Source organism: Sinocyclocheilus rhinocerous, unplaced genomic scaffold, assembly GCF_001515625.1.
Source record: "Sinocyclocheilus rhinocerous isolate Xijiao unplaced genomic scaffold, SAMN03320098_v1.1 scaffold2653, whole genome shotgun sequence".
NCBI classification, from domain to species: Eukaryota; Metazoa; Chordata; class Actinopteri; order Cypriniformes; family Cyprinidae; genus Sinocyclocheilus; species Sinocyclocheilus rhinocerous.
In genome coordinates, this window is record NW_015664693.1 from 298038 (window position 1) to 321115 (window position 23078).

At 35.0% G+C, this 23078-nt stretch overlaps 1 protein-coding gene across 1 annotated transcript in view; it reads right to left on the reverse strand.

The window, feature by feature from the left end:
* Nucleotides 1–23078, reverse strand: part of LOC107730377 (AT-rich interactive domain-containing protein 4B) — a 93322-nt gene that overhangs the window by 8205 nt on the left and 62039 nt on the right. Inside the window, exons 8-19 of the mRNA XM_016541199.1 lie at nt 21101–21180; nt 19040–19116; nt 17962–18107; nt 15366–15438; nt 14959–15053; nt 14784–14881; nt 13466–13682; nt 12475–12677; nt 6518–6700; nt 2958–3042; nt 2164–2368; nt 659–732 (exon numbers count right to left, since the gene is read on the reverse strand). Of these exons, the coding sequence (XP_016396685.1) occupies nt 659–732; nt 2164–2368; nt 2958–3042; nt 6518–6700; nt 12475–12677; nt 13466–13682; nt 14784–14881; nt 14959–15053; nt 15366–15438; nt 17962–18107; nt 19040–19116; nt 21101–21180 (1536 nt within the window). The remainder of the gene's footprint in view (nt 1–658; nt 733–2163; nt 2369–2957; nt 3043–6517; nt 6701–12474; nt 12678–13465; nt 13683–14783; nt 14882–14958; nt 15054–15365; nt 15439–17961; nt 18108–19039; nt 19117–21100; nt 21181–23078) is intronic.

Consider the following 23078-nt stretch of genomic DNA (forward strand, 5'->3'; position numbering starts at 1 on the left):
TATGCTCATCAAGGCTGCATTTATTTGATCAAAAATACAGTAAAACAGAAATATTGTGAACTATTTTTCCAATTTAAAATAGCTGTTTTCTATGAGAATATGTTAAAATGTAATTTATTTTTGTGATCAAAGCTGAATTTTCAGCATCATTAGTCCAGTCTTCAGTGTCACATGATCCTTCAGAAATCATTCTAATATGCTGATTTGCTGCTCAAGAAAATATTTGTCATTTATTATTATCATTTATTATTATCAGTGTTGAAAACAGTTGTGCTGATTCATATTTTTTGTGGAAATCATGATACATTTTCCTGGACTCTGATGAATAGAAAGTTTACTTGAAATCAAAATATTTTGCAACTTTATAAATGTCTTTACATTCACTTGATCAATTATGCGTCCTTGCAGAATAAAAGTATTAATTTTCCCAAAAAATTATCTTACATAAAGAATCTTACATGTCATGTCTTTAGCGTCAGTCATAATTAATTTAAAGCATCCTTGCTTATTTAAAGTATTAATTTCTTTAAAAAAAATGACTGAATGGAACGGAATTGAACGGTGGTGTAAATAGGCAAAAAATAAATTAATAAATAAACAAATAAATGAGACTTTTCAAAAAAAAAAAATTTCAAGTTTAAAAATTGCTTAATATTACCAAGATTTCCATGATTGTGGGAACCCTGTAGTAAACAAGTACGCTTAAAGGTGAAGTGTGCCATTTCTCAGCCACTAGTGGAACAAAACATGAACAGAGACAATGACAATGACAAGAACAATAACAACAACTTTTCCAAAGAGGTTTCCCAAATGCTAGCGATGTACTGTACATATAGATAGTCCAGCCCATAGACTCATGTGACTGGTTGATTCAGAAGTTAATCCACTGAAACAGACTGTTTTGAAAGCATCACAGTTAGAGATGCACCGATTGCAATTTTCTTGGCCGATTCCGATTTCCGATTTTGACCTGCCGATACCGATTTTTGCCAATTCTGATTTTCTTTCTAAAAACTATAATTGAAAAAATCAATTATAAAAAAAAATATATACTTTTTTTATTCAAAATTATTAAACTTTACAATTCCTCCAATCTGGACAAAGTTACAGATGTTCTCTCATGTAAACAACTCTCAAAATAAAGTGCTCTGTGACTAGAAAAGAGATAAAAATAACAACTTAACTGAAAAGGAGTAGCTGTATATAACAAAACAGATGTCATTTCCCACTATGTTTCTTAAATTGTCATTTTTCACTGTCCTTATTAAATGTGTCATCTTTCACGTCAAATTCTTACATTGTTTCAATTAATTCAGTTAGAATAATAAGAAAATCACTGACTCACTTGATTCGTTCAAAACGTGGATTCATTTCAAAACAGTTCTGCTGTGGCTTTGATTGGAATTATTTTCATCAGCGAAATTGAGCAAAAAGAGTCAATATTGTGTCTAAAATGTAAGTCACTTAATTTTAACTTCTTGTTTATTGAACTACAATTGTATAAAATCACATTGCAATCGCGTTGAAACATTTTGTTCGTGCAATGTTGTGTACCTAAATCATATATTATACATTTATTTTTTTAACTCTTTAGGAAGTCAAATTACTAATGACTGTCGTATAGTGACTCTGAACACAAGGAAGTTGTAGAGCTGTTACCATTCAAATGAAATCAGTATCAACACAGAAGCTGCATCTGAAGTGGCATTAGATGCATTTACACAGACTGTTTGATGAAGCTGAGGTGCTATAAATGCATTTACACTGCAAAATTTAGAATGCATAAAGAATTTTATATGATTAATGCTTAAAATATTTTTAAACATACAAATAAGAAACGTTGGGGAAAATGCAAAGATTGTTTTAAATATGAAACCAAACCAGTAGGTGGCGGCAAATGACAGTCACTTAATTTTAACTTCTTGTTTATTGAACTACAATTGTATAAAATCACATTGCAATCGCGTTGAAACATTTTGTTCGTGCAATGTTGTGTACCTAAATCATATATTATACATTTATTTTTTTAACTCTTTAGGAAGTCAAATTACTAATGACTGTCGTATAGTGACTCTGAACACAAGGAAGTATTTTAGCATTGAAAAATTGCACACTTCACCTTCAAGTAAGACTTGTAATTAAGCAGTGTGAATGTAAAGGTACCTGGGAGGCCGTTGAGAATGGATGTGATCTCAATGGGCTTGACAGGCGTCTGCTGGCTTCCTTCATCGCCATACTCCTCCTTCGTGGAGAAAGCATCACTGCTGGAGTTTGGTTTGGACAATCGGTTGATGCGATTTTTGGGTGAAGGAAGATCCTCTCTGTCTGTCAGTCTCTCTATTCGGTCTCTTTCTTGTTCTGCTTTATTCTGTGATTAAACAAAAACAGCAAATTAACAATGCAACCTCTCTAAATATGAATATGCATAAAGAATACACTTGGATTTGGAGTCAGCAAGATTTTTTTGAAAGGAATTAATACTTCTATTCAGCAAGGATGCATTAAATTGATCAAACCACAAATATATGCTGTTCCTTGAACTTTCTGTTCAAAGTAATAATAAAATGTATCATGGTTTCCACAAAAATATAAAATGTTCAGCAGCACAACTGTTTTCAACATTGATAATAATCAGAAATGTTTCTTGAGCAGCAAATCAGCATATTAGAATGATTTCTGAAGATCATGTGACACTGAAGACTGGAGTAATGATGCTGAAAATTCAGCTTTGATCACAGGAATAAATTATATTTTAAAATATATTACAACAGAAAACAGTTATTTGAAATTGTAAAAATATTTTAGAATTTTTTCTGTATTATTGATTAAATAAATGCAGCCTTGGTGAAGATAAGAGACATTTAAAAAATTTATAAAGTCTTATAGACCGCTAACTTTTAAGTATGCTGAACAAAAAAAAAAGAAAAGAAAATCTCCTTAAGGAAATCAGACTGTACCTTTATTTTTTTGCGGTGCTTTATTTTAGGGACGTTCTTATTGGCTGGTCTGACAATCTTATCGGCTTTGATCCACTCGTCATACCTGTTAAGAGAGGCAGATTGGTCAACATTTACTAAATAATATGGCTCCAAAACTCACAAAATTTTCTCTTTTGTTGCAATTGCGAGATGCAATGTACAAATAATGAGATATTACATTGCACAAGTCACAACTGCAAGATATAAAGTCACAATCAAGAGAACAAATGCACCATAAACATAAAACTCACAAAACTTTCTCTTTTGTTGCAAATGCGAGATGCAATGTACAAATAATGAGATATTACATTGCACAAGTCACAACTGCAAGATATAGTCACAATCAAGAGAACAAATGCACCATAAACATAAAACTCCAAAACTCACAAAACTTTCTCTTTTGTTGCAAATGCGAGATGCAATGTACAAATAATGAGATATTACATTGCACAACTGCAAGATATAAAGTCACAATCAAGAGAACAAATGCACCATAAACATAAAACGCTGCGAAAGAGACAACATGACTAGTGTAAAGCACCAAAGCTGCAACAAAGGTCTTCAGAAGATGCTGCTCTGCTATTTTTGTCAGAAATGTCCACACAACACACACTCAAATCCAAATCTGAGAAGAAAAACCGGAGTATGTCATGATGACATGTTCTAGTTTTAAGGGTTGTTCATACTGACAGCAATTTGCAATGGCAAAGCAACCATAATCATTCCTTTTCAATGAGAGTTGGAAGGAAAAAACATACACTCAGAACTAAAATGAAGAAGATTGTGTACTTCGGTTTCATATGGCAACTGAAGAACTGCCCCATTCAATTGAGATGAATGGGAATGCTAACGGATCGAACCCTGAGTTCACGTGGTCCACCTCCTCATACCGGCCATTGCTGCTGAGTACAAATGACTACAAGTGTGAACGTACTTTCACGCTCCATTCGTCTCTGATCATCCTCTCAGATGCAGAAAAGAAGTCTAAAAGTCTTTAATGTGTCAAGCACACCTGACTTATTTCTATAAACCACCCAGAAACATTCTTTAAAGATGATAAGAGGCTGATCAGTCTATCACTAAGCTGAACATTTTCCACAAGACGACACGTGAAACTAGAAAGCACCTCCTCAATCTGGCAAGGATGGAAACCAAGTCGAGTTCACAAAATGCCAGTTTGAAATTATAAATGCTTAGGAAGAAGTAACTGCAAATCTCTGAAAGGAACTTGGTAGTAAACTAAATATCGATGAGCAGAAGTGCAAATTCTGCTTTGTTTTTGGACTTAGATCTGTGAAACAATCAGTATTTATTAGGGATGCATGATATTGGATTTTGCCGATATTTTTCAACTCTTTTTGGCCGATAGCCGATGTCGATATATTTCCTTTTGTTTGGAAACAACACCAAGTCTCTCCTTCTGAAAATCTTTTAGAGCTAATAATTTGTTTAAAAAATATAAAATATTACACATTAATGAATAAATCAGTATATATATTTTTTTAATTTACAAGTGTCATGTTTGTGATTTTTTTTATTCATGTAAGCTATAGCTTCTGACCTTTAAATCAAAACATACTCATGATTTTATGACATCAATTACTGCTTTATTTAATCAGAAACAGTCTAAATGTTATTTGTGTATTTTACTTTCATTTTATTAAAAGTAGGCCAACAGCGCCCCCTACGGAATTAAAACTCCTTACCGAGCGGGCATTAGGACCCGGAGGAGGCTGCCGCTGCACGTGCTATTACTGTTTACTCTATCATACACCGAACGCTCATTCTGTACTGCATTCTCAGTTTAAATGCAGCGATCCAAAACAATGAATCCAATCACCATTCAGGCAAAACTTTGCTTCAAAAATGAGTCACACTGCAGACGTGATTCCGATATCGGTCCGATAATATCGTGCATCCCTAGTATTTATTACTTTTGGATGAATCCAATCACCATTCAGGCAAAACTTTGCTTCAAAAATGAGTCACACTGCAGACGTGATCTAATCGCTAGCACACCCTGAGCACATGTGAGTTAACCTATTCCTCTTATCGGCAAGACATATCGGCATAATTTTTCATATCGGGCCGATGCCGATATTTACATTAAAAGCCATTATCAGTCGATTCCGATATCGGTCCGATAATATCGTGCATCCCTAGTATTTATTACTTTTGGATGGGCAGAAATTATTATTTAAACACATTTCCACATGTTAAAACCAAAAAAGCTGTGGTCGGTCACTTGATGTGTCCATCAAGCAGCAATACAGCGCAGCAGCACTGATGTATTTTTGTAGGCTGACCTGTAAGTTAGCGTCAACCTAGTTCCACCGACAAAAACCCAATAGGATTTTTCCATTGGCTATTGGATAATTGCAGAAAATACCAACAAGAGTTTGATTCTTACGCATTTTGCTCATGCTGACCTTCACAAATGAACAAATTTTGAAGCCTCAACACAATCAGCAGAAGTAAAACGCTAAACGTAGGCTATAAACGAACAACAGCATAGTCACATGACATCAACAACACCATCATTGAGTTTCGACAACTCTTTTTATTTAAAAACATTTTCAATGAAAGTTTGAGTTAGAATAGTTTGCCAGATAAACACGAGTAGATGAGTTTTCCTGTTCGTTTGATGACGTTTAATGTCCCCGACAACCTTTGTAGTGCCGTTTAACTACTTGTTAGCAACTGTAAAATCTTCTAAAAAACCTCACAAGGTGGCATTACTGATGCAGTTTGTGTCAAGAGTGAAACTGTTCACCAGCAGCCTTATTTCAGACATTTAACCAAAAACCCACGTATTTTGAGTCAATGGAACCGGAAGTGCTAAAATGCTTATTTCTGGGTTTTGGCCTAAAAAACAATGTGAAAATTGGATTATATTCACAACAGACCTTATTTCAGGCTTCTACCCAAAAACCCATTAAAAAACCCAATGACACTGGGACGATGAAAATGGAAGTGCTAAAATGTTTGTTTTTGGGTTTTGGCCTACAAAAACAATGTGAAAATACCTTGAGATCATGTTCACGACAAACCTTATTTCAGGTATTTAACCAAAAACCCATTAAAAAAACAAACAAAAAAAAAAACACTGACTTCAAGACGATGCTACTGGCAGTGCTAAAATACACTTTTTTAGGTTTTGGCCTACAAAAACATGAAAATATCTTGAGCTTGTGTTCACCACTGACCTTATTACAGACATTTTGCCAGGACGATGGATCCAGAAGTGCTAAAATTCCTTGTTTCTGGGTTTTGGCTTACAAAAACAATGTGAACATGTCTTGAGCTTTTGTTCACCACTGGCCTTATTTCAGACATTTAACCAAAAACCCATTCAAAAACCCACTGACTTCATTGCAATGCAAATGGAAGAGCTAAAAAGCTTGATTTGGGGTTTTGGCCTACTAAAAACTCTCAATCCCTGCAGACTTTCTGACTCCATTACCATAATCTGATTGGGGCTACCAGGTTTTTCGTAAATGCAAACAGATTAGGCATGAGTTCCCAGGGTCCTGCCTTACCTGATGTTCCAGCCACAGTAGTGCACCAGGTAGCGCACCTCTCCCCCCTCCAGGTCTGACTCTTTCACAGTGGCTTCGTACGTCTTCTGATTGCGGCCTCGCCCATACCTCACCTGCACCTTCATCCCAGGAGGGTAACACTCAAACTCCTCCCCTTCCTCCCACTCCTGACTGCTGACATCCCTGCAAGAAAGACAATTCAGTACTTCCTGTTTCCTGGCACTAGACTTTCCCCCCCGACTGCCCTCCCCAAAAAACCCTCCCCAAAGTGAGCTCGCTGTCTCAGCCTAGTGCTTCTGGAATCTAATTATCCTCATCTTTTTCTGTCGGATAAGTCTAGCAATCCTCCTGATAGGATGAGATTATCAGAGGAAGACATTATGGGGTCATCAGCCGGCTGTCTGAACCTCAACCTGGAATATACTGAGAACTACTGCCTGTTTAAAAGGAATGTTTCACCCAAAAATTAATCTTCTGTCATCACTTACTCACCCTCATGCTGTATTTCTTATGTGGAACATGTCAGAAGTTTTCCAACCTGTTTTTTTGAAAGCATATGGTGTCCAGTAGCTGTCAAGATCCAAAAAGTACTGAAATAAATAAAAGTGCTCCATGCAATCTGTGCACTACATCAATGTGTTCTGAAGCCAATGTATTTTGTATACTAAGCTGTTGTTTACTTTCCACACTTTAAATGCCCAAAACTAAAAGATTGAAATAACTGACTTAAAACCACTTTTTAGCTGGTTAAAATACTAATGTTCTAATAGTTTTGTCCACCACTGTATATTCAGTTAATAAAATATTATTATTATTTATAAAAAAATAAAGAATAAAAAAAAAAAAAATTATATATATATATATATATAAAAAAAAAATATTTTTATTATATGTCTTTAAGTAAATAATTGTATACTAATTAAACATCTTATAGTACATATAGTATCTACATATACATATAGTACATATAGTATCTAATGTATTATATAAAAATTTTTTAAATATATTCTCAAATACATTTTTTTTTACAATTAATAAATAAATAATTGTACACTAGTCACACATCTACATTTTTTATATACAAAATATATAGATGTTTCACTATTACATAATTATGTATTGATTTATTGTTGCAAATATACATAATATAAAAAAATATAAAACATTAATAAATAACTGGAGACTGGTGAAACATCTACAATAACACCATGAAATATTATCAATTAATATGCTGCTTGCAAAAAGTGCACAGCCACTTTTAACTGGCCGTAAATGGAGAAAGATGCATTTTGGTGTAGTTACTGCATCTACTAGTAGGGACTAACTATTCATGCTAACCAGCCAAACACTGTACAAAAGTCCTCAATAATCATAAAGACCTTAAAATTACCTTTATTGTGTTTTTTGGAGCTTGACAGCCTGCGGTCAGTCACTATATGAACAAGTAGCATGAACATTCTGCTAAACGTCTCCTTTAGTGTCCCACAGAAGAAAGTCAGTCATACGGCTTTGGACCAACATGAGGGTGAGTAAATGAGTTTTCTAACCTTAAAGATATTTCAAATGTGACTTTGAACTTGAGTTCAGGATGTGTGCGTGTGACAGGGAAAGGGTCAGAGTGCAGCGAGAGGCACAGCGAAGCTCAGCAAGGGGCAAATCACAATCACGTTAGAGAGCAGAGAAGAAGCCACGTTAGACAGTTAGCACACTGAACCCTACCACTCCACCGTGTGTAATGACTACATAGTGTGGATAGCTCTACCGATAGACAACCCTGGTTAGTTAGCAGCAGACAACTCAACTAGTGATGCAACGACTGAGCTGGGACTAGGCAGGACCCTGGTTCCACATAGTTATTTGATTCACTCTGAGCAAAACAATACAGAAAATGGAGGGGGGAAGCATCATTGGAAAACCACCACTGCAGGATGATCGTTGAGACGGCGGCGAAAAACATCTACCAAGACCAGTTAACTTAAGAAGACTGGATTAGTTAGGCAAGTTTAATCTCAAAAGGCATTCAAGTTGAGTCAATGCAACCAGTTTTAATTTATGAACTTAAGACCAGCAGTAGAGGAGGGAATCATTAGAAATTTAATGGTTGTGATTCCATTTTGGTTCTGGCTTCTTAAAGTAGTAGTTCACTCAAAAATGAAAATGTGCTGAAAATGTGCTCACCCTCAAGCCATCCAAGATGTACAGATGAGTTTGTTTCTTAATGAGATTTGGAGAAATGTAGCATTGCATCAGTGTCTCAGCAATGGATGCTCTGCAGTGAATGGGTGCCGTCAGAATGAGAGTCCAAACAGCTGATAAAAACATCACAATAATCCACAAGTAATCCACACCACTCCAGTCCATCAGTTAACCTCTGGAGAAGACAAAAGCTGAAACAAATCCAGCATTAACGCGTTTTTAACTAAACTCCATAATCACGCTTCCTCCAGTGTAAAAGTTTTCTGGTCTGAATCAGGAGAAAAATCTGCACAGATCAAGCCAAAACAGCTCTAAACAAATATGTGGCTGGGTTTTGATGTGAGAGACAACAGGAGATGGACTTTTTCACTGGAGGAAGCGTTATATTATGGATTATGGACTCGTATTTTGGCCAGAAGCAACGGGTTTAAACGTCTTGATGGATTTGTTTCTTTTGGCTTCTCAAGACATTAACTGATGGACTGGAGTGGTGTGGATTACTTGTGGATTATTGTGATGTTTTTATCAGCTGTTTGGACTCTCATTCTGACGGCACCCATTCACTGCAGAGCATCCATTGCTGAGCAAGTGATGCAATGCTACATTTCTCCAAATCTGATGAAGAAACAAACTCATCCACATCTTGGATGGCCTGAGGGTGAGGACATTTTCAGCAAATTTTCATTTTTGGGTGAACTATTCCTTTAATAATTTCATGATTCTGTTAGTACCGTTGAGTTAGTTCAGAGTTCAACATGACTAAACACCTGCAAGTGAGTAAAGTGAGTAAGCCATTAAACCAAATCAATTCTATAGCTTATAAGATGAAGAACCATTAATGACACAATAATAGAACAATAGTCTTATATAATTCCATTACACTCTTAAAAATAAAAGTTCTTTGAAGAACTTTGAAAATGTTCTTCACACTAAGAAAAAAAGTTATTTTCAGAATTCACTGGAAGGTTCTTGGGGGAACCAGAAATGGTTCTTCTGTGGCTTTGCTGCAGAAACCCCCTTTGGAACCTTTATTTTTAAGAGTGTTTCTTAGAACAGCTTCTCAATTCCCAACCCTAACCAGACACAAATCTCCACATGATCTCAGCATCAAGGTCTGTTTTCATCCACAGAACATCTCACAACATCACAGCAGAACACTAAAGGCATGATATGAGAGAGCAGAAAGCGTCAGGAAACACTTTAAACAGCGAAGGGCAGCAGTGTAGAGCTCAACTCGTCAGTCCATCGCTTCAAAGTCACACCTGAATAGTGCAAAACAAAACCTAAAACACCCAAATCCCAGATTTGACTAGAAAACAGTGAACACAAAAACAGTGCCGGTATAATTCAGATTCAACCTCCGGTTCTACTGACTTTTGGAGAAATGTAGTCAGTTACATCAGTTTTTTCCCCCTAAGAAATGAATACTTTTATTCATAAAGGATGCATTAAATTGATCAAAAGTGAGACAAATTAATACTTTTTAGCAACATCATATGACCCCTTTAAAATATATTAAATCACAAAACAGTTTTTTTAAATAGTAATATTTCACAATTTTTACTGTATTTTTGATCACATAAAAGCAGCCTTGGTGAGCAGAAGACACTTCTTTATAAAGCTTGTAAAAGCCTTGTCTACCAGGTTTTGAATCTTATTGTAAAGAAATTCAATCTGATGAAATTTAATTACTGTCTTTATTCCATCACAAGCTGGCTGTGATATAGTGGCTGTAATATGTTATATTCTATAACAAAAGTTACAGAAAATTCACAGGAATTGAGTCACATGATACAGATCATTTAAATAACAATTTCAAACAGACAGAGGACAAATAAATTGTCCAGCGCAACGGAAAATAAGAACTGAGGTTTTTTCGGTTGATACATTTTCAAGGTAAAACAACCTGCCGTTGGAAAAAAAAGGTGTAGAGAGAGAAAGCAAGCTAAAAAGAGCAAATGCTTCGGCCAACATGCAGTTTCATAAAGGCCATCATGCTTGGCTTCAACGTCTCATCCGTCCTGCTCACACCAGAGAACATCCACGAATAAAATCAGTGAAATATTTCCACAAAAACTGAGGTCACAATTTTTTAAGTGCTTTCATGATCGATCGATGTAATCATTCCATCCCTAACAACAACTTTTGAGTCACACATAGCAAAAATACTGCCTGAACAAAGTCTAAGAGCAGTTCTCACCTTTTTGTCCATTTCTCACTCAATCTTCCTTAGTTTGGTCTTCTGTAGAGCTGCTTATAGCTAAATTGAACGTTTCATAATTGATGAACTTTACAGTTATTGAGCTGAATATTGTTTTCAGCGCTTCTTTACAGCAGAATCTGAATTTGTCTCATATTTGAAGTACTTTGCATCACTGATTCTGTTATTTTCCTGTTTATTTCAGAGAAGCCACTTCGAAACGATCTGCATTGTATAAAAGCGTTATAGAAATAAAGGTGACTTGACTCTTCGTCCCTCTTCTTCCTCTCATCTGTTTTTTCTGCACTACCAAAATCTCCAACATAGGCTCTACCTACATTTCTGCAAAACTAAAAAAAACGTACTTATACATACGAATCGCTTGCAGTTTCCAGTTGAAATGAACACTAGAGGCAGTAAAACTCCCACAACTTTTATTCCTTTTCACACAAAGTATGGTTTGCAGGTCCACAGATTCGATTAATAAAGCCTAATTTTCGCATAATTACTTGAGGAATATTATGTTACGAATTCAAAACAATTTTAATATCCTGCGCGATTTGAAAACTGATGCATTTGAAGGTTAGCGTCACACATCCAGCTTCATATGCATGAGTTTTCTAACTCGGCGTTGCACTTGAGTGATGAAGAGCTTTGGTACGAACCCCGTGAAAATACGGTTCAACAAAACAGCTCAAATCCGCATAAGGAAGTTAAAATAGCACAGCTGCATCGACAAATGCATTTTTTGCATTTGCTAACACTATCGGGTAGGTTTAGGGTTGGGTTTGGTGTAGGGGATATTTCCAACACGATACAGCATTAACTTTTAGCAACACTCCCTGGATATTTGAATTATGAACCACCGCAATACATAATACAAACACAGCAATTCATGCCTACATCAACTAGGGCTGGGACAATAAATCGATGCATCGCGATTCGTGGATCGATTCTGAGATTTTCGGAATGCATCGTGATTCTCTCTCGAATCGATTCTGAGCTTAGTTTTAACAGCAGATGAGATGCAGTAGGATGGGGAAAAACCGCCATAAAGTCTCGAGACGAAAGTTGAACTTGCATTAATTTTACATGGCTTTCTAAACATGCGTCTCTTTTGTGCGAGACGCGAGTGTAATGCTGATAGATGTCCCTCTAGAAAATGCGATAAATATGAGTTCTGTGTGAACGGCTTGGTTTCAGTTTTGATGTAAACAACATCTTCGCCACACTGATGTTCTTTTTCCGCAATATTTTGAATGAACAACGTAGCACCGCCGCATCTAGTGGGTTCAACTGGATAAGCTATGAAAAACATTAAAATGCAACGACACTTACATCGTCATCGCGCGCCACTGATACGGCAGCCTGACGAACACCTAAAATTCGAATGCAACGTTTTTGCATTCGAATGTGGATTTTGATTTTAAATTCGACGAATAATCGAAATTCAACTTTTTTTTTTTTGACAACCCTACTTCAGAGATCCACATGCACTGACGCTCAGACAGGAAGCACTGACGCTCAGACAGGAAGTGAGGAGGGTTTAGGCTGCACCTACCCTGACAGATCTTTGTTATCGGGTTCCTCACACAGTTCTTCCTTCACGCTCTCAGTGACGGGACTCTGCGCTGTCGGGATGCACTCTTCAGCTTCCTCTTTCGTATCGTTCTCCTCTTCATCAGCGTGGTTATCGTCCTCCTCATTTACGCTGCTGATGTCCGCTTTATCTTCACACGGTGCTGTGGATTCTGCGTTCTCCTCCTGAGATCAAATAACACGTCATTCTCACCCATATGTTCTTGCAATTAATATTATTTGACCCTAATTAAACGCTGCCTTAGCTACATTTGTAAATGCTTTTTTTCTTTGTTTCAGCAGCTTGTGTCGAGAAAAAAGCATGACTTATGAATATAAATGAGGTCATACAATCATAAACAGCTGAAGATTCTGGCTGTGCTTCAAATGCAATAGTAGTGTACTGCTTACTGCACAGTATGTAGTGTATACTGCTTACAGCAGCTTTGGAACTGTAACTGAAAAAGTACTTAGTTACATGATAATGTCGTCACACTATAAATTATCAAATGAACATACATAATAAAAAAATACTGTTACTGATCACATTAATAAAAAACAGCAACTGATCACATTAAATGAACACTAAATACATTTTGTCAAGCTACATAGTCAATACACACACACAAAAAAAATAAATATATATATATATATACACACACTGTATGTATATATACATATATTGTGTGTGCATATATATATATATATATATATATATATATATAATTGATTAAAAGTGTGAATATATATTTATTTTTTCACATTTTAATCAAATGTGATCTTGTATTAAATCACATATTTATAAAATAAATGATAAATTATACAGCTGTTTGAAAATTATCTGAAAATATGTGAAGTATAACTGAGGATGCAGTAGATAATCGTTGTGTATTCAATGCATGCAGCACAGACGCAGCATGAGACGTATGTTTAGTTTGCCGTATCAGACACACCCTGAGACGATGCTTCAGTACCTTGACCACATGCTGCGTGCTGGAGGTCTCTGGTTCTTTGAGGGCTTTCTGTTCTTCTCCTGCGCTGGATGTGCTTAAAGAGACAGCGTTTCCGCCGCTGGCCGTTTCCTCCGCGTTCACCACGCTCTTTGAGCTCGTCTTCTCGGTCTTATACGGCAGATCCATGCGGAAGGTGATTCCCGTGGAGGCGCAGAAGTCCTCAAAGCCATACAGATACCTGCAGGAGGTTCAACATCACAGATTACCTCGTCACATGATGTAAAACTATGGTCAACTTATCATCACTGGACCTTAAACCACCTAATTGCTGACAGGTATATCAATAATAAACTGACCAGAAAGGTCTTCAGATGATCTGATCCAAATTGAGCAATTTAGTTAAAAAATGATAAATTAAAATTAGCATGAAACTTTAAAATGCTGGTGGCGCTATAGGCTTTGAGCGAGGCAGCGTTATTTTAGTATTTTTTATATACTATTGCAGTTTTTATTAATGTTTTGAAATGGTTTTTATACTTTTATAATTTCGGATTTAATTTTAATTTGTTACAATTAGTAAATGACTTTTGCACTTTTCTCATTTTATTATTAGTGTTATTTTTTTTAATGCTATTATTTAAGGTTTAATTAATTTTTAAATTTTATTTTTATATTTTTGTAAAATATTTTTTATATTTTGCATTTTATTTTTATAATTTTTATTATAATCAGTTTTAGTTTTTATTTTATGTCCAGTTTGTAATTAGTGCTTCAGCTTAATCTAAATGAAAATTATATATGTTGCCTTGGCAAATAACTGAATATCTAATATATATATATATATATTTTTTTTTTAAAATGTTTTTATTGTATGTCTATTTAGTAATTAGTGCTTCAAAGTTGAACTAAACAAAACTAAAAAGTTTGTTGCTTTGGCAAATAACTGAACTTAAGTTTTCATCTAATATTTATATTTTTATTATACGTTTTTTTTTTTCATAATTTTTATTCGCTTTTTTTTTAACGTCCAGCTAATAATGAATGCTTCTTAAACTAAACAAAAATGATAAATGTTGCCTTGGAAAATAACTGAACTGAAGATTTTCATTTAATATTTATAGTTTATTTTATTTAAGCTTTAGTTCAATGAACAAAACTGTTTTAATAGTTGTGGGAAACAACAATAATAACCCTGGATACAAGACGTGTGCCACATTTTGCAACATGAGACAAGAGACAGAACAGGTGCATTCAGTGCTTGTTCTTCTCAAACTTTTTACAATGAGCAGCTCACGGTTTGCTGTCACTGTCGTCAGGGGCTTATGAAGGATGCACGTACTTTCTGTAGGCACATTTGACGTTGTAACCGGCTGCGGAGTTGAGCACGGGGATGCCCAGATCCTGATACACCTGCTTCCAGACAGATCCGCTCTCGATCTGAAACACAGGGAGGAACACGAGTCAAAGCTAACGCAGACGGAGCAGCAGACCGTGTCAAATAAAATAAAACTCACGTTGTTAAATCCTCCGAGCTTATGCACCAGCCTGTAGAGTTGAAAAAGATTGAGATTCCTGTAGCCCAGCACCGGTCGCTTATTGATAGGAGTTCCTGAACAGAACAGCAAAGAAACCTCTTAAACATTAATGCATTCGGCAGATGCTTTATACAGAGTGACTTTCAAGATATGCATATCATCAAGCACTCCTTTGACCGCTAGAGCTTGCTATTGTTAAAAATCACTTTCGGTGATTGAAATAAAATAAAATGAAAAATACTTGATGAAAAAAAAGTTGAAGCACTAAAATTACTAAAACTGAAATGAAAATGAAAGCTTTATGACAAGCACATGACTAAAACAAACTTAAGTAAGATATTAAACTACAATAGTATAAAAAATCATACTGAAATAACACTGCTCACCTCTATCCTCCATAAATTTGTAAAGCTGCTGCAGGAAGTTGTCCTTCTCTTCTGGGAACGGCTCTACTTCCTCCTGCGTACAGGAAACACACACACAGAGAGTTGGGTGTCATTCAAAGGTGCCTTTAAAAAAACTAGTTAAGCTACACTACAAGCTACTAACCAAAAGTAGTTAAGTACACTGAAGCTATTTAAGAGGACGATATCTTTACAAATATACACTTCCGTTCAAATGTTTATGGTAAGAAAGATTGAATGTTTTTGAAAGAAGTCTCTTCTGCTCACCAAGGCTGCATTTATTTGATCAAAAATACAGTAAAAATTGTGACATATTTTTACAATTTAAAATAGCTGTTTTCTATTTGAATATATTGTAAGATGCAATTTATTGCTGTGAATTTTCAGCATCATTACTCCAGTCTTCAGTGTCACATGATCTTCAGAAATCATTCTAATATGCTGATTTGCTGCTCGAGAAACATTTCTGATTATTATCAATGTTGAAAACTGTTGTGCTGCTTCATAGTTTTGTGATGCAATCTTTTGTAACATTATAAAATGTTTTTACAGACTTTTAATCAATTTAATGCATCCTTACCTAATAAAATTTAATTCTAAAAAATTCTAGAATTCTAAAAAGTACCGACCCCAAACAGCAATATATAACACAGAAAATGGCAAAAAAAAACTAAAAAAAACTAACTAATAACACAAACAAAATAAAACAAAAACACCCCAATCAAAATAACTAAGCTGAAAACAGGGATAAATAACAGGGTTTAACTAATTATTCTGATGCTCAACCCAAGCATACAATGGTGGGCGAGGGCTCAAATGATTCAGTGTCTCATTTTTTGAAAAGAATCAATTAAATGAACCGATTTGCTTAAATGAATCAGACCTCCAGTGATTCATTTGCAAGAGACAACAAGCAGCTGCATAATTCGTAAAGCTGCACATAAAAGGATAGCCATGTAATGTTTGGTTGCTACTTGTTGGAAAAAATAGCTTCTTAAAACACTGTTATGAAAACTGTCTGGCTGCGAAGTGTTTTTCCTCTGTAATCTAGTTTATGTAACTCTGACTGCACCCACGTCAGCCGTCACAAGTCTGAGTAACAGCGAAACCTGTCATCACACGCACAAGCTGTTCATCTATCACTAAATACGCCACTTAAACTCTAAAGGTGATATTTTGTGGTCAATAAATCAAGGTAAACAGACGGCTGATGACAGGAGCTCGTGCTGTAAGAGTGAAAGCTCACACGAACATAAACATTAGTGCTGCGCTTCAGCAGATTCCCCCATTCAAACTTGTTTCGCACCACAGAATAAAAATCAATAAAATCTTATCTTACAATTCAGACTTTTCCCCTCAGAATTGCGAGTTTACATATCGCAAATTTAAAAGATTTTCTGCCAAAAAAAAAAGTAATTTCCAGTTTATATCTTGCAATTCTGACTTTTTTTCTCAGACTTCATTCTGAGTTTCATATTATTTATTTATTTTGTTTCTACCACAAAATAAAATAGGTAATTTTTACTTTTTATCTCAAAATTCTGACTTTTTTCCTCAGAGTTCTAACTTTTTTTCTCGCTATTTTCATTTTGTCTCACAATTCCGACTTTTCTTCTCAGAGTTCATTATGGTGGTTTTTCCTACCACAGAATAAACAAAGCTAATTACTACTTTGTATCTCACAATTTTGACCTTTTTTCTGCAATTGCAGGTTTACATCTTGCAATTCTATTTTTTTGTCAAAATTATGAGTTTATATCTTGAAATTCAGTTTTTTCTGCCACAAATTGTAAAACATTTTTTTTTTTTTTAAATACATTTTGAATTTTACCTTGCAATTTTGACTTTTCCCCTTCAGAATTCATTGTTTTTTTTTTGTTTGTTTTGCTTTGTTTTGTTTCCACCGCAGAATAAAAATGTTAAAATGTAACAGCAACTTTTTCCCTCACAATTCTGACTTTTTTTTTTTTTTGCAATTCTGAGTTTACATCCAGTAATTGTTTCTTTTTTTTTTTTTTTACCATAAAATGTAAAATAAAAAAGGTAATTTCAAGTTTATGTCTTACAATTAAGTGGAAACTGAAAGTCTTTTTCCACAGAATTCATCGGGTTTTTTTGTGCCACCAAATAAAAAACTAAAAAGGTCATTTTAATCTCAAAATAACTTTTCCCTCACAATTGTGAGCTTACATCTCGCAACTGTTTTTATTTCTGCCACAAAATATAAGATAAAATTTTTTCAGAGTTTTCACTATTTTTTACTCACAATTCCGAGGTTTTATCTCACATACTTTTTTTAAAACTCCAAATTAACTCAGGAAATTGAAAGTTTACACCTCACAATTACAATTCTAAGTTTCTATCTTGCAGTTTTGAGTTTATATCTTATATCTGACAGAAAAGTGAGGGGAAAAAAATCTGAAATGTGAAATAAAAATTGCAATGACTTTTTTTTTATTTTTTATCAGGTGGCGAAAACAAGCTTCCATAGATTTTGAATATTTGAGTGATGTCAAACCAAACAAAGTGCCATTTTTCTTCCCGGCACATGCTTTATGATTATAAATGCTGCGGTCACCTCTTCCTCCTTTCTGCTGGCCTCTTCCTCTTGTTCCTCCTCCTCCTCATCCTCTTCCTCACTGCTGGAGCTTTCATCCTTCACCTCCGTCCTCCACGTGTTGGGCACAGTGCGGTTACGCTGGAAATCCCACGCTGCATCTAACGCTGTGAAACACAAACACAGAGAATGGGATTAGAACGAGCTGCATGTGACTGGAAATCCCTTGTTTGGTCCGTCATTTATTTCCACTTTCAACTTTCCAGCCGACCACTTTTTCAGAGGCCTTGGTTTAGGAAGTATTTTTCACATTCTTTCTCTCCATAGGGATTTAAAAAAAAAAGAAAAAGCATTTGTTAAAGAGTTATAAGCCATGAACCAAACTAAGTAGCTACAAGGCGAACTATAACATTACAAACTTTGATTAAAGCAAAAAAGTAATCGGAAAAAAAGAAAGAGATACAAGACTCTGTACTTCACAGCTTTAATGGGGGAAAGAACTACAATCCCATGAAGCTTTGCAAATGGCAATCAAATTGGATAAATATAAAAATAATTGATTTAAAGTTGTTGATTATGTATATAGAAAACATATATATTACCGTATGTTTATGGCAGAATATGCATATTGTGTACATCGGAATGTTTACAAACATTTAAAAAAAAATAAAATAATTATTTGTATTTTTTGTTAATATTTTGAATTAGATTTTATTTATTTATTTATTTTTATTTTCTTGTGTTTTCATTTTAATTTTGCTTAAAGTTTTGATAATTTTGTTGTGCATTTTTGTCATTTTTAATAGTATTTTGTCATTTTTATTTTATTTTATTAAAGGGGTCATATGATGCTGCTAAAAAGAACATTATCTTGTGTATTTGGTGTAATGAAATGTGTTTATGCAGTTTAAAGTTAAAAAAACATTCCACTTAAACTACAAAAAACTGAAATAAAATATTTTTAAATATTTACTTATTTTTATATATATTTTATTTCACTAAATGTTTATTTTATTCCAAGCAATGAAAATGTTTTTTATTTAATGATAATACCCCTGCCCTGAATACACGCTGATCTGCGCGTCACACTGTTTCTCACCTGGTCTGAGTCCTGCGTCCGCTTTAGGAGCTTTCTCTTGCTCCAGCACTCGAACGTCTTTCCGCAAAACTGTGTAACTATAAGATCAAATACAACACTGTTAGCAGTGATTCATCACATATGATACATCACAGAGTTCAACACACTGCTGTATAGAACAGCCATTGTCACTGAGTATCGATTACAATTTTTATTGCATTTAATTGCTTGCAAAAACATGAATGTACTACTTTAAGAATTTATTCCAGACATCCACCAAATCAGCATCATCACACTGCTTCTTAAAAAATGCACCAAATTTTATACCAAAACCTTTATCCTGGGAAAACAGCATGTAATTAAGAAACAGGCCATTTCTCGGCACCAGATATGAAATGTGGCTCTTTTCATTCGGAAAAGCAACCAATCAGTAAGTCTCACACCCTAGCAACCATCCAGAGCACCTTAGCAACCGAATAAGAACATAAACCAGGTCTTATCCAACATTCCCTAAAAAGCATTTGGACACCTAAAAATCATAGCTGAAAAATCAAGATGTTATTTATTACTGCATGTGTGCTCAAACTCTGAATCAGCTGCTGTTTTGGTGGGTTTTAGTGGATGCATGAAGTCACAGACCTTCAGCAGCTGCTTTATTGAGGGAATTAAGAGGTGATTATTAGCTAGCAGACATGTCTTTGTTCATGAATATTTATAAATCTACATGGGCCAGTGATGTCATTACTATGCCGCAGCCGACACTAGAGGGAGCAGTGAAGATGTGTACAGAAACCCAGCGCTACAGGTAACCTGTGCAACTCACAAGCCTTTCATTGTGCTATAACACTTATGCACTGCAGTTCAAAAGTGCTTTATAGAAAACAATACTTTTATTTAGCAAGGATGAATTAAATTGATCTGACGTGACAGTAAAGACATTTATAATCTTACAAAAGATTTCTATTTCAAATAAATGCTGCCCTTTTGAACTTTCTATTCATCAAAGAATCCTGAAAAATAAAATGCATCACGGTTTCCACAAAAATATTGTGCAGCACAACTGTTTTCAACATTGATAATAATCAGAAATGTTTCTTGAGCAGCAAATCAGCATATTAGAATGATTTCTGAAGATCATGTGACGCTGAAGACTGGAGTCATGATGCTGAAAATACAGCTTTGATCACAGAAATAAATCATATTTTAAAAATATATTAACTTAGAAAACAGCTATTTTAAATTGCAATTACTGATTTTACTGCATTTTTAATAAAATAAAAGCAGCCTTGGTGAGCAAAACAGACTTCAAAAACAAAAATAAATCTTACCGACCCCAAACTTTTGAACAGTAGTGCATAGACTATATTTATACACACACACACACACACACACACATATATATATATATATATATATACACAGTGGATACGGAAAGTCTGAATACTTTCCGTACCCACTGTATATATATGTGTGTGTGTGTTTTATGACATTTTCATACATGAAGCTTGAGATGTTATTATCGGTGTTTGTTAATGCACCAAAATTGTAAAATGACATCATAAATGACATATTAGGGACTAAGCAACCACCTAGTAACCACCCTAGCAGCCCCAATCAGAGCACCTTAGCAACCGATTACCAGCATCCAGGCAATTTAGAGACTGTTGTCAATCCATCGAAGCACGACATTATAAATGATCTGTCTAGTTATTGAATCATCAGAAGCTCTGGTCTGTATATTGGCAGTTCTCACAGGTTTAACAAAATAATATCTCCATAAGCAGACATTTCTCAGCATAACGCTTGAATGCCTTCGGCAGCGGCAGTATAAATTGATTTCAGAAGGTTAATCGGAGACGGGCGTTTAACTACAATATTCTCTGACTGTCTTCATTACATGATGCCCAGCGGTGGCATCTTTCCTTGTTTTTTAGCTTTCTGCTTTCTGCCACATTTAATGGATGTTTTGTAAAATCACAGCTATAAACAGACACAATGCTGTGAAATAGCTTGACTTTTCTGCAGCTCGAGCGCTAAAAGTAGAAGCACGGACTGAAATAACTTCATTTGAAAGTTACTCACAATTTTCCATCTTTGAAGGAGCGAACAAAAACGTTGTCTTTCTTCAACGACACATCTTCATGACAGTCTGGAGAGATGACCTTTAGAGAATGAAGAGAGAAACAGAGGATGGATGAGCACTTCAATGAGAAAACATTATTTGATGTCATTTTAGTCATAAAGTCATTTGTCTCCATTTGCAAAAAAATTTAAAAAAGTTTTACGCTTGAAGAAATGAATGCTAGACACAAGCGGGTCTATTTTTAACTTCAAAATATTTCATTAATTATTATATGCAAACGTGTTACCTTTCCAGTTGTTTGTACCAATTAAGTTATAAGGAATAATTGATACTTAATGACAGAAGTCTCTTTTGCTCACCAAGGCTGCATTTATTTGATAAAAAAATATAATATTGTGAAATATTATTATAATTCAAAAAACTATTTTTTATGTGAATATACTTTAAAATGTATTTTATTCCCGTGATGCAAAGCTGAATTTTCAGAATCATTACTTCAGTCTTCAGTGTCACATGATCCTTCAGAAGTTAAGCAATGAAAATTCAGCACTGCATCACAGGAATAAATTACATTTAAAATATATGCAAATAGAAAACAGTTATTTTAAGTTGTAATAATATTTTACAATTTTAAAATATTTACTGTATTTTGACCAAATAAATGCTGCCATGAAAAAAAAAAAACCCAAATTTTGACCAGTAGTATAATATCATAAATACTGAATTTGAGCTTAATATGAATATTATGAGAGCTGTGCATTATTAAGAAAAAAAAAACACTTTCTATATAAATTTCAAGATTTTTAAAAAAAGTTTATTAATTTTAATAATGTTTTCAGGCCGTTTTCAGGCCCTGGTGTTTCCAGATCTTTCTTGACTGCAGGAACCCATGGCAATGTTGTGAAATTTTTTAAAATTAAAATAAAATAAAATAAAAGACTTGGTGCACCTTGAGCATCCATTAATAAGGACAAGATCCACATTCTAACAAAATGACTAACTAAACTAAACTAATAACTAAATGACATTAGCATTTTGAAACGACTGCTACACCCACGTCTTTTCCTTTTATTTAATCAGAAGCCACCTTTGACCGCAGATGAGCAGCAGGATGGGCATCAGCAAACCCCAGGAGCACATGTCACGGCCGTTCATTTGCTTTGCTTTCTTTCTGAATGCTGTGATTCTGCTGAGAGCCGTGAGGAGGAGTCAGAGAGCGACGCAAAACACTACGCCAACAACAACAACTCACAGAGCTAGCAGCAATATTTAAAGAGACAGCGTCTGGTTTGCCGTGACTCTGTGAATCATCAACTATTGCATGCAAACGAGGGACAGAGTCAGAAAGAGAGTCTGTTAGCATGCCGCACAATACATGCAGCTTCAGGAAGCAAGGTGTAGTTTAATTCTGCAGGAAGACTCTCTCCTTATCATGAGGTTTAAAGGTGAAGCATGTCGTTTTCTGGATGTTATAACAGTTTTTAGTGTGTCAGCTTAAGGAGTCACTGTAAGGCCCAATCCCAATTCTATCCCTTAGCCCTTCCCCTTTCCCCTTGAGAATTTGTCTCAATTCTCTTTTGGTTGGAGGGGTAGGGGTAAGGGGAAGGGCCAGATAGCCCTTCAAACAAAGATTTTTCGGGACCACACTTCAAATGATCTCTGATATATATATATATGTGTGTGTGTGTGTGTGTCAGTAAGCATCGCATTAAAGGGGTCATATGATGCGATTTCAATGTTTCCTTTCTCTGAAGTGTTACAAGCTCTTGGTGCATAAAGAAGATCTGTAAAGTTGCAAAGACTAAAGTAAGTCAGTCATTAATAGTTTGACGTCCTGAAAAGGGAAATACCATGACGCTTTTAAAGCACTGATCTGTTTGTTTTTGGATGGGACTTTTCAGAGATACCAAATGATTGGATGTTACACCATGACCACTCCCTCTTCTTGGTCTTTAAAAATGGCTGACATTAATTTAG